General features: G+C 31.6%; 2 protein-coding genes across 2 annotated transcripts in view; both read left to right on the top strand.

The window, feature by feature from the left end:
* LOC107631834 (beta-glucosidase 40) overlaps nucleotides 1–4,659 on the top strand; it is a 6,387-nt gene extending 1,728 nt beyond the window's left edge. The window contains exons 2-12 of the mRNA XM_016335403.2: nucleotides 587–653; nucleotides 1,356–1,414; nucleotides 1,977–2,115; nucleotides 2,224–2,311; nucleotides 2,419–2,674; nucleotides 3,123–3,238; nucleotides 3,409–3,632; nucleotides 3,747–3,778; nucleotides 3,895–3,997; nucleotides 4,191–4,299; nucleotides 4,404–4,659. Coding sequence (XP_016190889.1) covers nucleotides 587–653; nucleotides 1,356–1,414; nucleotides 1,977–2,115; nucleotides 2,224–2,311; nucleotides 2,419–2,674; nucleotides 3,123–3,238; nucleotides 3,409–3,632; nucleotides 3,747–3,778; nucleotides 3,895–3,997; nucleotides 4,191–4,299; nucleotides 4,404–4,575 — 1,365 coding nt within the window. The 3' untranslated portion in view covers nucleotides 4,576–4,659. The remainder of the gene's footprint in view (nucleotides 1–586; nucleotides 654–1,355; nucleotides 1,415–1,976; nucleotides 2,116–2,223; nucleotides 2,312–2,418; nucleotides 2,675–3,122; nucleotides 3,239–3,408; nucleotides 3,633–3,746; nucleotides 3,779–3,894; nucleotides 3,998–4,190; nucleotides 4,300–4,403) is intronic.
* Nucleotides 5,187–7,558, top strand: LOC107631835 (UDP-glucose 6-dehydrogenase 1-like). Its single transcript, XM_016335404.2, has 3 exons — nucleotides 5,187–5,326; nucleotides 5,692–6,618; nucleotides 6,751–7,558. Exons 2-3 carry the CDS (start codon nucleotides 5,725–5,727, stop codon nucleotides 7,297–7,299), a joined length of 1,443 nt encoding a protein of 480 aa, XP_016190890.1. The 5' UTR covers nucleotides 5,187–5,326; nucleotides 5,692–5,724; the 3' UTR covers nucleotides 7,300–7,558.

Below are 13,468 nucleotides of genomic sequence, written 5' to 3'. Positions count from 1 at the left end.
AAATTTTTTTTTTGTAAATTTACATCTTTATTCTATAATTCACCTAAAATTAATTAATTATTTTTTCTGTACTTGTTGAATTAAACTTAAGTAATTAGTAAGCTACAAGCTCTCTAGCTGGTTTCCTTTGGGTTAAAACTTAAAAGATAAATAAACTTTACTATATTTTAATAATATATTTGTTAATTTTTTTCATCTATATTAAAAATTGTCTTAAAAATTCGAATGGCATAAGAAAATTTATAAACACAACATATCAAAATCAAAATTATATAAAAAAAAACTTGTAGAAAAGTATGTTTTGATGATTGTTAAAGACAATATTACATTAACAATACAAGATTTATTTCTAGATGCAATAACTATATTATTGTTGTTGTTATTATGCAGGCACACTGATTAACTACTGTTATTCTTGTTCTTAAAAAGAATTTTGTTAACGTCTCTCTTTTATTTGTTTAGCTTTTCATAACATGTTTTCGTTTCTTTTTTATTTTTTTCTCTCATCAATAATGATATAATAATTGTTCATATACAACTATGCAAGCATGTGATTGAATTAATAATATTGTTGACTTTTGTGTAGTATGAAGGAGCAGTAAAAGAAGACGGAAGGGGACCATCTGTATGGGATACTTTCTCACATACTTTTGGTAATAAACTATACATTACTACCTAAAGACATGCATATTTAAATATCCATAACTTACTCTTTAATTATATTCTAATTCTAACTCTAATTTCTATTTAATTTAATATATAGTACTAAATTATGGTTTGGATCGACTAAACTGTTAGTGATCTTTTTTTTTCAAATATAAGGATTTAACTAATTTGTGTCCTAAGAATACATTTTAAAAGTATAATAATAAAATATTTTTTAATGCTTTTGATGTGTATTCAATGCATTAAAAATGTAAAAGCATTAAATTTTACCATAACTTTTATAAAACATTTTCTTTTAAGATATGCTTAATTTATGTTCTTAAAACACAAGTTAACAAAATTCTAAATATAAATAAGATTGATGTCAAGTGATAATAAATTTCAATATGAGTATTTATTAGCTATTTGTATTTTTCCTGTTGAAACATATGTCATGCATATATGATATGACTTTAATGTCTAAGACAGTTACAGTTTCTCATTCTTATACAAAATTGGTTATGTTCGCTGTTTTGTTGCTATATCCAAATAAAGTCTGAAAACTATTCTAACTAAAATCAGATTAATTTCAGCTGATAAAAATAAAGGTGTATTTATATTTATATTAATTTTTTACTCAAAGCTCATGGAATTGTTTACTTAATAAATGGAGGCTAATAATTTTTTTTCCCCTTTAACTTTTGTTTCAGGCAAGATACTCGATTTCAGCAATGCTGATGTTGCAGTGGATCAATACCATCGATACGAAGTATGTTGCTAAATATATTATTTTGTTATTCATTGTAAACGCTTTAATGCCTTAATTATGCTTGTGAATTGTGATCCAAGGGACGTGGACCACCTGCTATAAATACTACTAATTGTTCAATCTCATCAATTTGATCTATTCACTCAAATTGCATTGTATTGTGTTGCTTTATGTCATTATCATGTGAGGTAGTACTATAACTTCATCGTATAACACAATAATGTTGTAGTTCCCAAGTGATTGACACTTGACACCACTGTGAATCTCCCCTTTCAAGATACCAAACAAAAATCAATTGCTGCACTCTTTTATTTTTACAGCAAGAAAAAGAAAGAGTTTAATTTTAATGCACTCACAGTATAAAGTGTTTTACACAGTCGTATAATTATATTCGTTCTTTTAGATGACTATTCACGCTGTCAATATGAAATGTAATTTTTTTTACTGATGTAGCATTACGTAATTAGATACACACGTAATTAGATACACGTATAAAATTATTTTACACTGACAGTACATCAAAATTAAATTCAGGAAGAGGATTGATATGATAATTATCAAGTATCAAATACAGTATATATTTTCAGTTATAAATGTCAAATTTACCTGCTTTAAAATTCATGTATCAGATGGAACCGGAGAAATTAACCAGGCAGGAGTTGATTACTATAACAAACTCATAGACGCATTACTCGCCAAAGGTAATTAATTAGATTTTTTTAGTAATAGAGTTTAGATGCAGATGCAAAAATAAATAAGAGGGCTTATTACTTATTAGATATGGTTTTGATTGCTTGATGAGTTTACAGGAATTGAACCATATGTGACCATATACCACTGGGACCTACCACAAGCCTTAGAAGACAAGTATAATGGATGGCTCAGTGCTGATATCATGTATGAAGCATTTTTCAACTTTGTGATGTTATGTCATTGCATTCTTACAGTGCTTAATGATAAGTTCAAGTAAAATTAATATACTAATGATTGTGTGACACTTGCAGAAATGACTTTGCAAATTATGCTGAGATATGCTTTCAGAAATTTGGGGACAGAGTGAAGCATTGGATCACATTTAATGAGCCACACACATTTGCCACACAAGGCTATGATGTTGGTCTTCAGGCCCCTGGAAGATGCTCCATTGTTCTTCACCTGTTTTGTAGGGCTGGCAACTCTGCTACTGAACCTTACATTGTTGCTCATAATGTCCTTCGTTCTCATGCACTTGTTGCTGATATATATAGAAAAAAGTATAAGGTGAAGACTTTATGGTTATGGTTAATTTTGATCCACTGACAGTGTAAAATATTTTACACAGTCATGCAATCAGATCCGTTTTTTTGGATGATCATTTACACTGTCAATGTGAAAAGTAGTTATTTTTACTGATATAACATTACGTATTTAAATGCACGTATAAAATTACTTTACACTAATAGTGCATCGAAATTAAATTCTATTTTCATTACCTTTTAGTGCAGGTTTCTAATTCTGTGTAGACATGAAAAACATTTTGGTACTTGGAAAATTGAGACGCTTTTTAAGAAGAAAACTGAATATATAAAAATGTGTCAAATTTATAATTTATTTTCTTGAAATATGAAAAAAGTTGTCTTCTAAAATTGTGTAACTAATAATTTCTTAATCTGTATGTCATTAAAAAGTTTATGTGGTTGTAATTTGTAAAGAACTTGTGATTCCACAGGCTGCACAGGGTGGATCACTTGGGATAGCCTTTGATGTGATTTGGTATGAGCCAGCAACAAACACCAAAGAAGACATTGAAGCTGCTCAAAGAGCACAAGATTTCCAGTTAGGCTGGTAAGGCTACTTATCAAGATATTCTTATTTATTATTAGATGAAATGTGAAATTTAGAACAAATAGATTTCACATCTTATCTAATAATACCAGTGTCTCACAAATATTATATTCAAATAACGTTACTCCTATTTAAATTCCAATTACTAATTAAGTTAATTATAATGATAGGTTTCTTGATCCTTTGATGTTTGGAGATTATCCAGCTTCAATGAGAAGCAGAGTAGGGAACAGGCTCCCAAAATTTACCCCATCTGAGGCTGCCCTTGTGAAAGGTTCCTTAGATTTTGTGGGAATCAATCATTACACCACTTTTTATGCAAGAGACAATAAAACTAATCTCATTGGAGTTCTGCTCCATGATACTGTTGCAGATTCTGGTGCTGTTACTCTTCGTAAGTTCTACACTATCAAATATCAACTAGTCATTATTTTTATTTTGTTGGCACTGTAATTTTTCTGTTTTGCACTGTCACTGAAGTATTTTCCTTTTTTTCACTTGCTTTCAGCATTCAATGGTACTAAAGCTATTGGAAAAAGGGTAAGCCTTTGCATCATTACCTTCTCTTTTTTCTAATTGATATGTGATATGAGATCCTGGCCTAATCTATTTTAGCACCACCTAATTTTGAAAATTAAAATGCTGTGTTGTCTCAGGCAAATTCTATATGGTTGTATATAGTGCCACAAAGCATGAGAACCTTGATGAACTACATCAGACAAAAGTATGGAAACCCTACAGTCTATATCACAGAAAATGGTAACCTTCAAAACATAAATTACATAATTGATGCTTACTATGTACATTATGTCACAGAATCTAAAGCATTAATCTAAAATATACTTTGTTCTGTGTACTTTCATGTTCCATAAATAACACTAAAGTGTATATATTATAGTTTTGACTAGAAAGCTAAATCTTTACTTTCTACAATGGTTGTGACTTATGACAGGGATGGATGATGGGAATAGCCCATTTACCTCCATTAAGGATGCTCTAAAGGATGAGAAACGGATTGGGTACCACAGTGGCTATTTATCTAATTTACAAGCTGCTATAAAGTATGTACTAATAATTTATGGCTTCATTTCATTACTACCAATATATTTTTGTCAATTGTATTATTATAAGCTTAGCAATGATTATCTGATTTGATGAATTGCAGAGATGGTTGCAATGTGAAGGGATATTTTGTGTGGTCACTACTTGATAACTGGGAGTGGGCAGCTGGATACAGTTCAAGATTTGGTCTATACTTTGTTGATTACAAAAACAATCTAAAGAGATACCCTAAACAATCTGTTCAATGGTTCAAGGACTTCTTGAAACCATCTTAATAGCTGTCGAAATCATATATACATATATAGGTTATAGTGTACACCTTGTGTTTAGATCATGAAAGCAAAAGAAACCACATTCAATGATTTGTAATGTTTAAAGATAATAAAATGAAATTTATTTTATTTTTAACGATGGTTTAACTTTCTTATTCTTAATAAGAAACAAGTTTGCCTATATACTTTAGACAGAGTTTCAAATTTAACTCTACAAGATCATTATGTTAAAACATATTCATTTTCTATATTGTAAATGAATATGAACTTAATTTATTATATACAGAAAATCAATCTATTCATAACTTAGTTCAAGTATTTGTATAAGTAATAAAATTTAAAAAGAAAATCTTTATAATTATAAATAGCTCACTAAAATATTTATTATTTGGGGGAAAAAACGCTAACAAACAAGAAAGATGATAAATAGAAACAAAAAGAAGACATTGCTTTTAATATGTAAACATTTACGTTTATAGCTATTAAATAAACAAAACAATAAATTGATTAATTTTCAGAAATTTGAACGGATGTATATTGATTCCTCAAATGTACATATGATACTAATGAGTTGATAGCGCCACTTACAATGTAATTATAGCATCATTATAAATAGATCCGAAATAATTCATTCCACTATTTTAGCTCACCACAGAACAGACACAAACATTCACATAACAGAAACAAACCTTCACCCTCATCACCGTCACTTTCTTCTTTTTCTTCTGTTCTTCTAATCTACCGCACAAACAAGGTTATCATTCGAGCTATGTTCTTATCTTGAGTTGCCTTTAGAAACTTGGTTGAAGTTGAACTCTTTGTTTGTAGGTGGATAGAGATCCAATATTGGCACTTGTGTGAATTGTCTAAGATCTGCTACCATATATTTTATTGTATCATACACTTGTCTAATTCCACAATTTGTCTCTTTTTTCATGTTTGCATGTGTGCGTGTAGAATTAGATAACAAGAACACTTTCATTTTCTGATTTTAGGTAACATCACATAATGATTGCACCAATAGAATATTAGATTTAGTGGTATAGATAGGAGTTAGAATAGATCTCCATATGCTATGAAATTTGAATGATGAATGATTATCAATTTCATAAATTGTAGGTGCTGAAAATCTAAAAATAGAAAACCTAGAAAATGGTGAAGATTTGTTGCATTGGAGCCGGGTATGTTGGAGGGCCAACAATGGCGGTGATTGCATTGAAGTGCCCTAACGTTCAAGTAACCGTGGTGGACATAGCGGAACCAAGAATCAATGCGTGGAACAGCGGAACTCTGCCGATCTACGAGCCAGGGCTGGATGATGTGGTGAAGCAATGCAGAGGGAAGAATCTCTTCTTTAGCACGGAGGTGGAGAAGCACGTGGCGGAGTCTGACATCATCTTTGTTTCCGTCAACACGCCTACAAAGACTCAGGGCCTCGGCGCAGGCAAGGCGGCCGACTTAACTTACTGGGAGAGCGCTGCCAGGATGATCGCCGATGTGTCGAAGTCGGACAAGATTGTGGTTGAGAAATCAACTGTCCCTGTGAAGACTGCAGAGGCAATTGAGAGAATCTTGACACATAACAAGAAAGGAATCAATTTCACAATTCTATCAAATCCTGAGTTTCTTGCTGAGGGAACTGCAATTCAAGATCTGTTTAATCCTGATAGGGTGCTAATTGGTGGAAGGGAGACACCTGAGGGGCAAAAAGCCATAAATGCCCTCAGAGATGTGTATGCTAATTGGGTCCCTAAGGAGAGGATCCTCTGCACTAATCTCTGGTCTGCTGAACTGTCAAAGCTTGCTGCTAATGCTTTCCTTGCCCAGAGGATTTCCTCTGTCAATGCAATGTCTGCATTGTGTGAGTCAACTGGTGCTGATGTTTCGCAGGTTTCGCACTCCATCGGGACGGATTCTAGAGTCGGGCCCAAGTTCTTGAATGCCAGTGTTGGATTCGGTGGATCATGCTTCCAGAAGGACATACTCAATTTGGTCTACATTTGTGAGTGCAATGGCCTCCCTGAGGTTGCGAATTACTGGAAGCAGGTACACTAAACTTAGCACTCTTTTCTTTCTATAAGTCCAAAATATATGAACTAGCACCCAAGTGAACAATTCTCATGCATGTGGAATGCATATATAGTAAATAGTAAATAGTAAATAGTGCACTTATGACAGGTGGTAAAGGTGAATGACTACCAGAAGTCGCGGTTCGTGAACCGGGTGGTTTCGTCCATGTTCAATACAGTTTCAAGCAAGAAGATTGCGATCTTGGGATTCGCCTTCAAGAAGGATACAGGGGACACAAGGGAGACACCAGCTATTGATGTATGCAAGGGACTCTTAGGGGACAAGGCCAGATTGAGCATATTTGATCCTCAAGTAACTGAAGATCAGATTTTGAAGGATTTGTCTATGAAGAAGTTTGATAAGGACCACCCTTCACATCTTCAACCTGCAAGCCCTACTTCAATAAAACAAGTTTCTATTGTTGGTGATGCATACGAGGCAACTAAGGACTCACATGGTATCTGCATTCTAACTGAGTGGGATGAGTTCAAGAAGCTTGATTATCAGAAGGTGTTTGATTCAATGCAGAAGCCAGCATTTGTATTTGATGGAAGGAACATTGTGGATGCTGATAAGCTCAGGAAAATTGGCTTCATTGTTTATTGCATTGGAAAGCCATTAGATCCATGGCTCAAGGACATGCCTGCTGTGGCATAATATATTAAAGAATACAAAATAAAAAGTTATATACAGAGGGAAACTTCTGATTCAAGATAAAATGCATCATATCCTGGTATATGTTGAATGTTCTCATTCTTTTTTTACTTACACTTTCTTTTAGAAGGTTTTGTCTCTTTGTACCAAGTTTATGGCACGTTATTGTTTCCTATATTATTTTCTTGTTAGGTAGCTGAAATTCCTTATTTATTGACCTGCCTATAGATATAATAAGCGACTAGTTATGGAACTTTAATACAATGGATAACAGTCATTTTTCTTATTGGCCATTGATTGATAAATGCTATTATTTTGTGTTTTTTGGTTCTCTGGCTTTAGCTTGTTAAAAAGTAAAAACACTATAAAGTAAAAAAGGGAAGAAAAAATACATTGCATTAACATTTCTTGAAGTAATATGGCAAACAATTAATGAATATTTTGAGTATTCATGCAAAATATTTTACAATTATATATAAATTAAAACATGGAAAACATGGAAAACATTTTAATATGAGAGTTTCACTTATTTATTTTTTCCCCGAATAAGAGAAAAATTAAATAAAGTAATGTTATTTTTTTTTTTTTAAATACAAATTTGTATGAAATATGATCGAGAAATAACCATTTTATATTTTTTTCAATATATGCGTGAAACCAGGGACGGACATAAGGCTTTTTTAATTAAATAAAAATTTTCAAATCCCATAAAGTGGATTCTTTTTCTTTTTGTGAGCGTCCTTCTTGATTTATTTGGTATTAATTCTTTCTGTTTCAACTACTACAACTAAGAGATCTTTTTTAGTTATGAATATTGTGAAAAATAACTCAGAAATAAAATGAAAGATGAATTTCTTACTAATTGTCTTTTAATTATATTAAAAAAAAATTGTTGAAAAATTTGACACAGATTCTATTATTGATGAATTTTATGATACGAAAAATCGACCACTTCGTTAGTAAAAAGTACATAATATTTTTTGTATTTTAAAATATATTTTTTATCGATATATTTTTGTAATACATTTTACATTATATAATTTTTTACATAATTTTTTAATATTATATGTATTATTGGTCCCCATGATAATATTTCTAAATTTGTCTATTTAAAAATTAATTATTTTTACTGATTTAAAAATAATACATGATTTTTTTTGGTGACAAAAATAATACATGATTGGATATCAAAAAGGAAGGATAGTTTTGGTATATTTATTTATTTTTCATTAATTAGAAAAATGGAAAATACAACATGATATAAAACATGTTTGCATAAAGAATAATAAACGGCACGAATATATACGATAAAGTGATATGTATGTATAATTGCCCTTTGTTTTGTGATCAACCACTTCTTTTATCTCTTTTCCTTCCCTTTTCTCTCCAAAATGCTGAAAGTTACGAAATCACTTTCACAATAGAACGCATGAGTAAGTAACTTGTAAAAGAAAAGAAAGATCCTTGTGTTGTGTACGATGAAAAATCTATCTTTCCCTTCATTTCATCTTCCGACCTCCAAATAAATGGTTGTAAATCCTCCTTGTTGCGTTAAAAATTTACAGAAAGCACAATTGTTTAGTACAAAACGAAAATTCGTATAGATTGTTTTAAGAATATTTTATAACCATGCAAGGAGAGAAGAAGTTAAGAAAATCACGGAACGGTGAAAATTTCCATACTTTAACCAAGATATAACTAAAGTACTAATTAAGTTTTGATAACTGTGCATTATTTGTACTGCATTTGACGATAATTATTTCGGAGTATCAAACTATCAATTCTGTTTTACGAAACTGCTTTCATATTAATGAACAGTAGTCTCCTTCAAACTTCCTCCTAATTAATTGGTTGTAAGCTAATTTGTTACTTTTTTTACTATAATTCAAGCCATGTAGCATTACTTTATTACGAGAGCTTGACTAAATTAGGTTTACAAACTTTACACATCAAAATAACTACTTCCTAACCAATTTGAATTGGTCAATCTTAAACAAATGTCTGAAATTTAACTTTGTTTTGTATATGTAACAATCTATTGACTAGTATTCAGTACTAAAATTTTAAATAGAATTCAAATTCATAACAAATTAGTCTTTATCCTATCTAATTAGAAAATACCATAAATAAAACAACTTCATCTGTGTAAAAATAATTGTTTCTTCTACTTTTCAAATTATAAATAAAGTACTTTGTTATTATTTTTTTCTCAAAATTTGTAATCTTTATTAAAATAGATAAGGTATAGTTTTTATCTTTTAAGTTTGTTAAAATTTTTAAAAATATTCTTAAATTTTATTTTATTTTAATTTTGTCCTAAAATTTGTTAATTTATATCAAATAAATCTTAAAGTGATCCCTTAACTTGCAACTGAATCTCAATCTCGTCTCTCAACTTGCAATTGTCCCAAATTTTTCTCTGAACTTAACAAAATGATCGTTCTTGAGATATATTTCGAAAAATATTCGCAAAAGAAGTGATAAAATATATGGAGGGAAGCTACTATACGCTGGACAACCAACCACTATATTATATGGCAATTATAATTTTTTAATTCAACTTAGCTCCTGATAGTAGTTTATAACCCTAATCTCAATTTAAGCTCTAAAAAATATCATCTACCGTTAGAAGTCACTCTCTTTCTTCTCCTTGGCGTTGTTAGGTGCGTTTGGAAAAGGTAATGATGAGTGAAATCTAGTGAAGGTTCGGGTACGATTTTTGCAACTCTGGTAAATCTATGGTAGAGGCACTAAAAAGTGAAGGAGTGGGAAGTGGGAATGTTCCAAGATGAAGTTGCTGCTAGCCAGGGCAACAGGACTGTCCCCCTTTGCATCATGTGATTGCAGAATGAAGGCAACATTTTTGGAAGAGAATTTGTGGAATAAGAATGTACAAGTTTTACATGTACTGATCGTTGATTATGTATATGTTCTGAAAGAAACTGCTTTAATGCTGAGTAATATTTAATTTTCAGCTTAAAGAAAAAAATTTTCCTCATTTCTCTGAAGAAGGAGTGAGCTGGACCTCTGGAATTGATAGTCGAAGTGAAGAAGGTTTCGTCTTGAGAGAGAACTTTGATCCATTAAGCCCATTTTGTTTTTCTGCTATTTCATCGTAAGTGCTTGATTTGAGTCATGTTTGTAATGATAGGTCTTAAACTATTTCATGCTCTATCAATTTCTTCATTTGAGCATCTTTAAGCGTTTTGCTTCCCTCATTACAGGGTCTGTGATTGGGGGAAATATAAATAATTCCTAAAAATTTTAAGATGAAAATATCATATTCTTATGTTTGGTTCAAAGTTTGAAAAGCTATTTTTAATTAAGTTTGATTTTAGAGAATCAAAATACCATCATTTCAATTCCCACATTCTCCTGAGTATACTATAGAAATAAAATCTGAGTAACAAAATAATACTTGGATGACACACCTCTATAAATTATTTTTATCCATTTGTCATGACCATCAAAATGAGTTGTTTATTTCCTTTCTAATAACGTTGTTGTCTTCGCCCATCATTATCCTTTTCAAATGCAGGTAACATCAAAAGAAAGAGAATAATTTCTAATGGTGAACAATATTTTCTGGAATTTAAATTGGAGTTAGAGTTATAAATTATTAATATTTAATAAAAATTAAATTGAGTTAAAAAAATTATAATTATCACCTAATATAGTCATTGATTGAATAACGTGACTTTTCTTCATATATATTATCATTTTCTTTACGAATATTCGTCAAAATATATCTTAAGAACGACCGTGAGGCACTTTTGTTGAGTTCAAAAAAAAAAAATTGGAACAATTATAAATTAAAGAACAAAATTAAAATTCGGTTGCAAATTTAAAAACCACTTTGATTTAACTCAATATAATTTGGTTATGAAAAATGAGTGAATATTGGAGAAAGAATCAAAAGTCATTCGTTAGCATCTTTGGAAGTCAAGGCTAATAATAAAATATTTGTATAAAAAATAATAGAAATTAATGTGTTTTGTATTTAAGCCAATTAATTTCAGATTTCTTCCAAAAAATGCTTTGGTTAGATGTAAAGTAGAAACCTCTACATTGACCCCAAAACACAAAAATGGAAACATGGAAAGGCAATTCGGAATGGAAATATGGAGAAGATGATAGGGGAAAACAGGATATTACGGCAACAATGTTAAGGTTATAATAATTAAAAAATATATATATGGTTAAGGCAATTAAATCGGTTTGAGATTCTGATCCTTCAATTGTGGTCCTACAAGCAAGACAGCTTGGCTACACCTCTTTTTTAATCTTTAGTAAATTTTTAATAAGAGTTTATACCTATTTTGATTCGAATTTTAGACCGGACATTTTAGTTTCCAACTAAAATTAATTATTCGATTGGTCTTTAATAATTAATTCTGTCAGTCACTTAGGTAGCGTTTGGTGGAGAGACAGAGACGGAAAGACTGAGACTGAGACTAAGAGACAGGGATTGAAATAAATCTCAGTATTCTGTTTGGTGCAAAATGGAAGACAGGAATTGAAACAAGAATAAAACTCTAATTTAATTTACACATAGGATAAAATTGGAATTAATTAATTGAAATGAAAGTATTTTAGGTATAAAATGTTATTAAAGTTTCAGTCTCCATCTCTAAAAATTTCAGTCCCCTGTGTCCCTACTTTTTGGAGGTACTGAAATACTGAAATTTTAGAAACAGAGACAGAAATTTTAGTACCAGTCTCTGAACTAACAAACACGATACTGAGTCTCAGTCTCTCAATCTCTATCTCAATACCTCAAAACAAACGCTACCTTAGGACCTTTACTCCGTTAACTCTAACGGAGGACAAAATAGTCCCTGACAACTCTAACAGAAGACAAAATGGTCCCTGATCTCCTCTGTTCAGAAACGACGTTGTTCTCTTCCAATTTCCATCATGTCTCGCATAACACTAGCAGTCTAACACTGTAACTTCAAACTACATAATACACACTCTATAAATTTAATGTTCACAAAAAAAATTCTCAACTTGTTCTCAACCAATTCATACTCAGGAAACTAATACCTATGTCTCTCAACTAGTTATCGTCTTCGATGGATCCCATGAATCTAGACAGCAAGTCTGATTTGTTAAGATCCGTCGTCGTCGTTGTCATCTCCCTCCTCCTCTACGCTATCATCTCCATGACCACATTGTCTACCACTCCGATCGCTTCCTTCAACTTCTTCTTTGAATCAATGTTCAGTAATCGCTTCAGTTTCTATATGAGCGGCAATGGCGACATTGCTCGTTGTACTGATAGCTTGGATGCGAGGTTGAAACTATATGCCAACTTGGACTCTGGAAAAGAAGGAATGAAGCACTCGATGTCTATTTCAAATGAGAATTTGCATATGATGTCGAAGGAGAATCTTCTCATGATGTCCTAATGTCCAACAATCTATATTGCTTACCGGAGAGCACTTGGTGTCTATTTCAAATGAGAATTTGAATATGATGTCGAAGGAGAATCTTCTCATGATGTCCTAATGTCCAACAATCTATGTTGCTTGCCGGAGAGTAGAGAAAGGCGTGCCCTTTGAGTAGTTGTGGAACTTGGTCTTGAGGATGTCGTGGACATGTCGGGGTTGGAGGTGGTGTTATCGAAGACGTGGAAGTGGATGTTTTTGGTGGGTGAAGTGCAGAGGAGGTGGATGTACCAGTCATAAAGATTTAGGAAGTGTGTGGTCCATGACATGTTGAGGTAGACGCGACACGTGTGATAATTACACCATGGCTTAATCTTGGAGCTAAAGAGGAGGAAGGAAAATATGGAAAAGAAGAATGTGAAGGTGAAGAAAGAGAGTATGAATGTTAGGATTATGCGAGATATGATAAAAAATGGAGAAGAACAGTGCCATTTTTTGAATAAAGGGGTCAGGGATCATTTTGTCCCTTGTTAGAGTTGTCAGGACCATTTTGTCTCCTGTTAGAGTTGTCAGTGACTATTTTGTCCTCCGTTAGAATTAACGGAGTAAAGGACTTAAGTGACTGACATAATTAATTGTTAAGGACTAATCGAGTAATTAATTTTAATTGGGGACTAAAATGTCCAGTCTAAAATTCTTTGAGGACCAAAATAGATATATACTCTTTTAATAAACAAAATAAATTTATTTTTGACATATTTAGTTGAACATTAAAAAAATCT

Source organism: Arachis ipaensis, chromosome B03 (assembly GCF_000816755.2).
Source record: "Arachis ipaensis cultivar K30076 chromosome B03, Araip1.1, whole genome shotgun sequence".
Classification (NCBI taxonomy): domain Eukaryota; kingdom Viridiplantae; phylum Streptophyta; class Magnoliopsida; order Fabales; family Fabaceae; genus Arachis; species Arachis ipaensis.
Note: the sequence above shows the minus strand (reverse complement) of the source record. Positions and strands in the feature narration are given on the sequence as shown.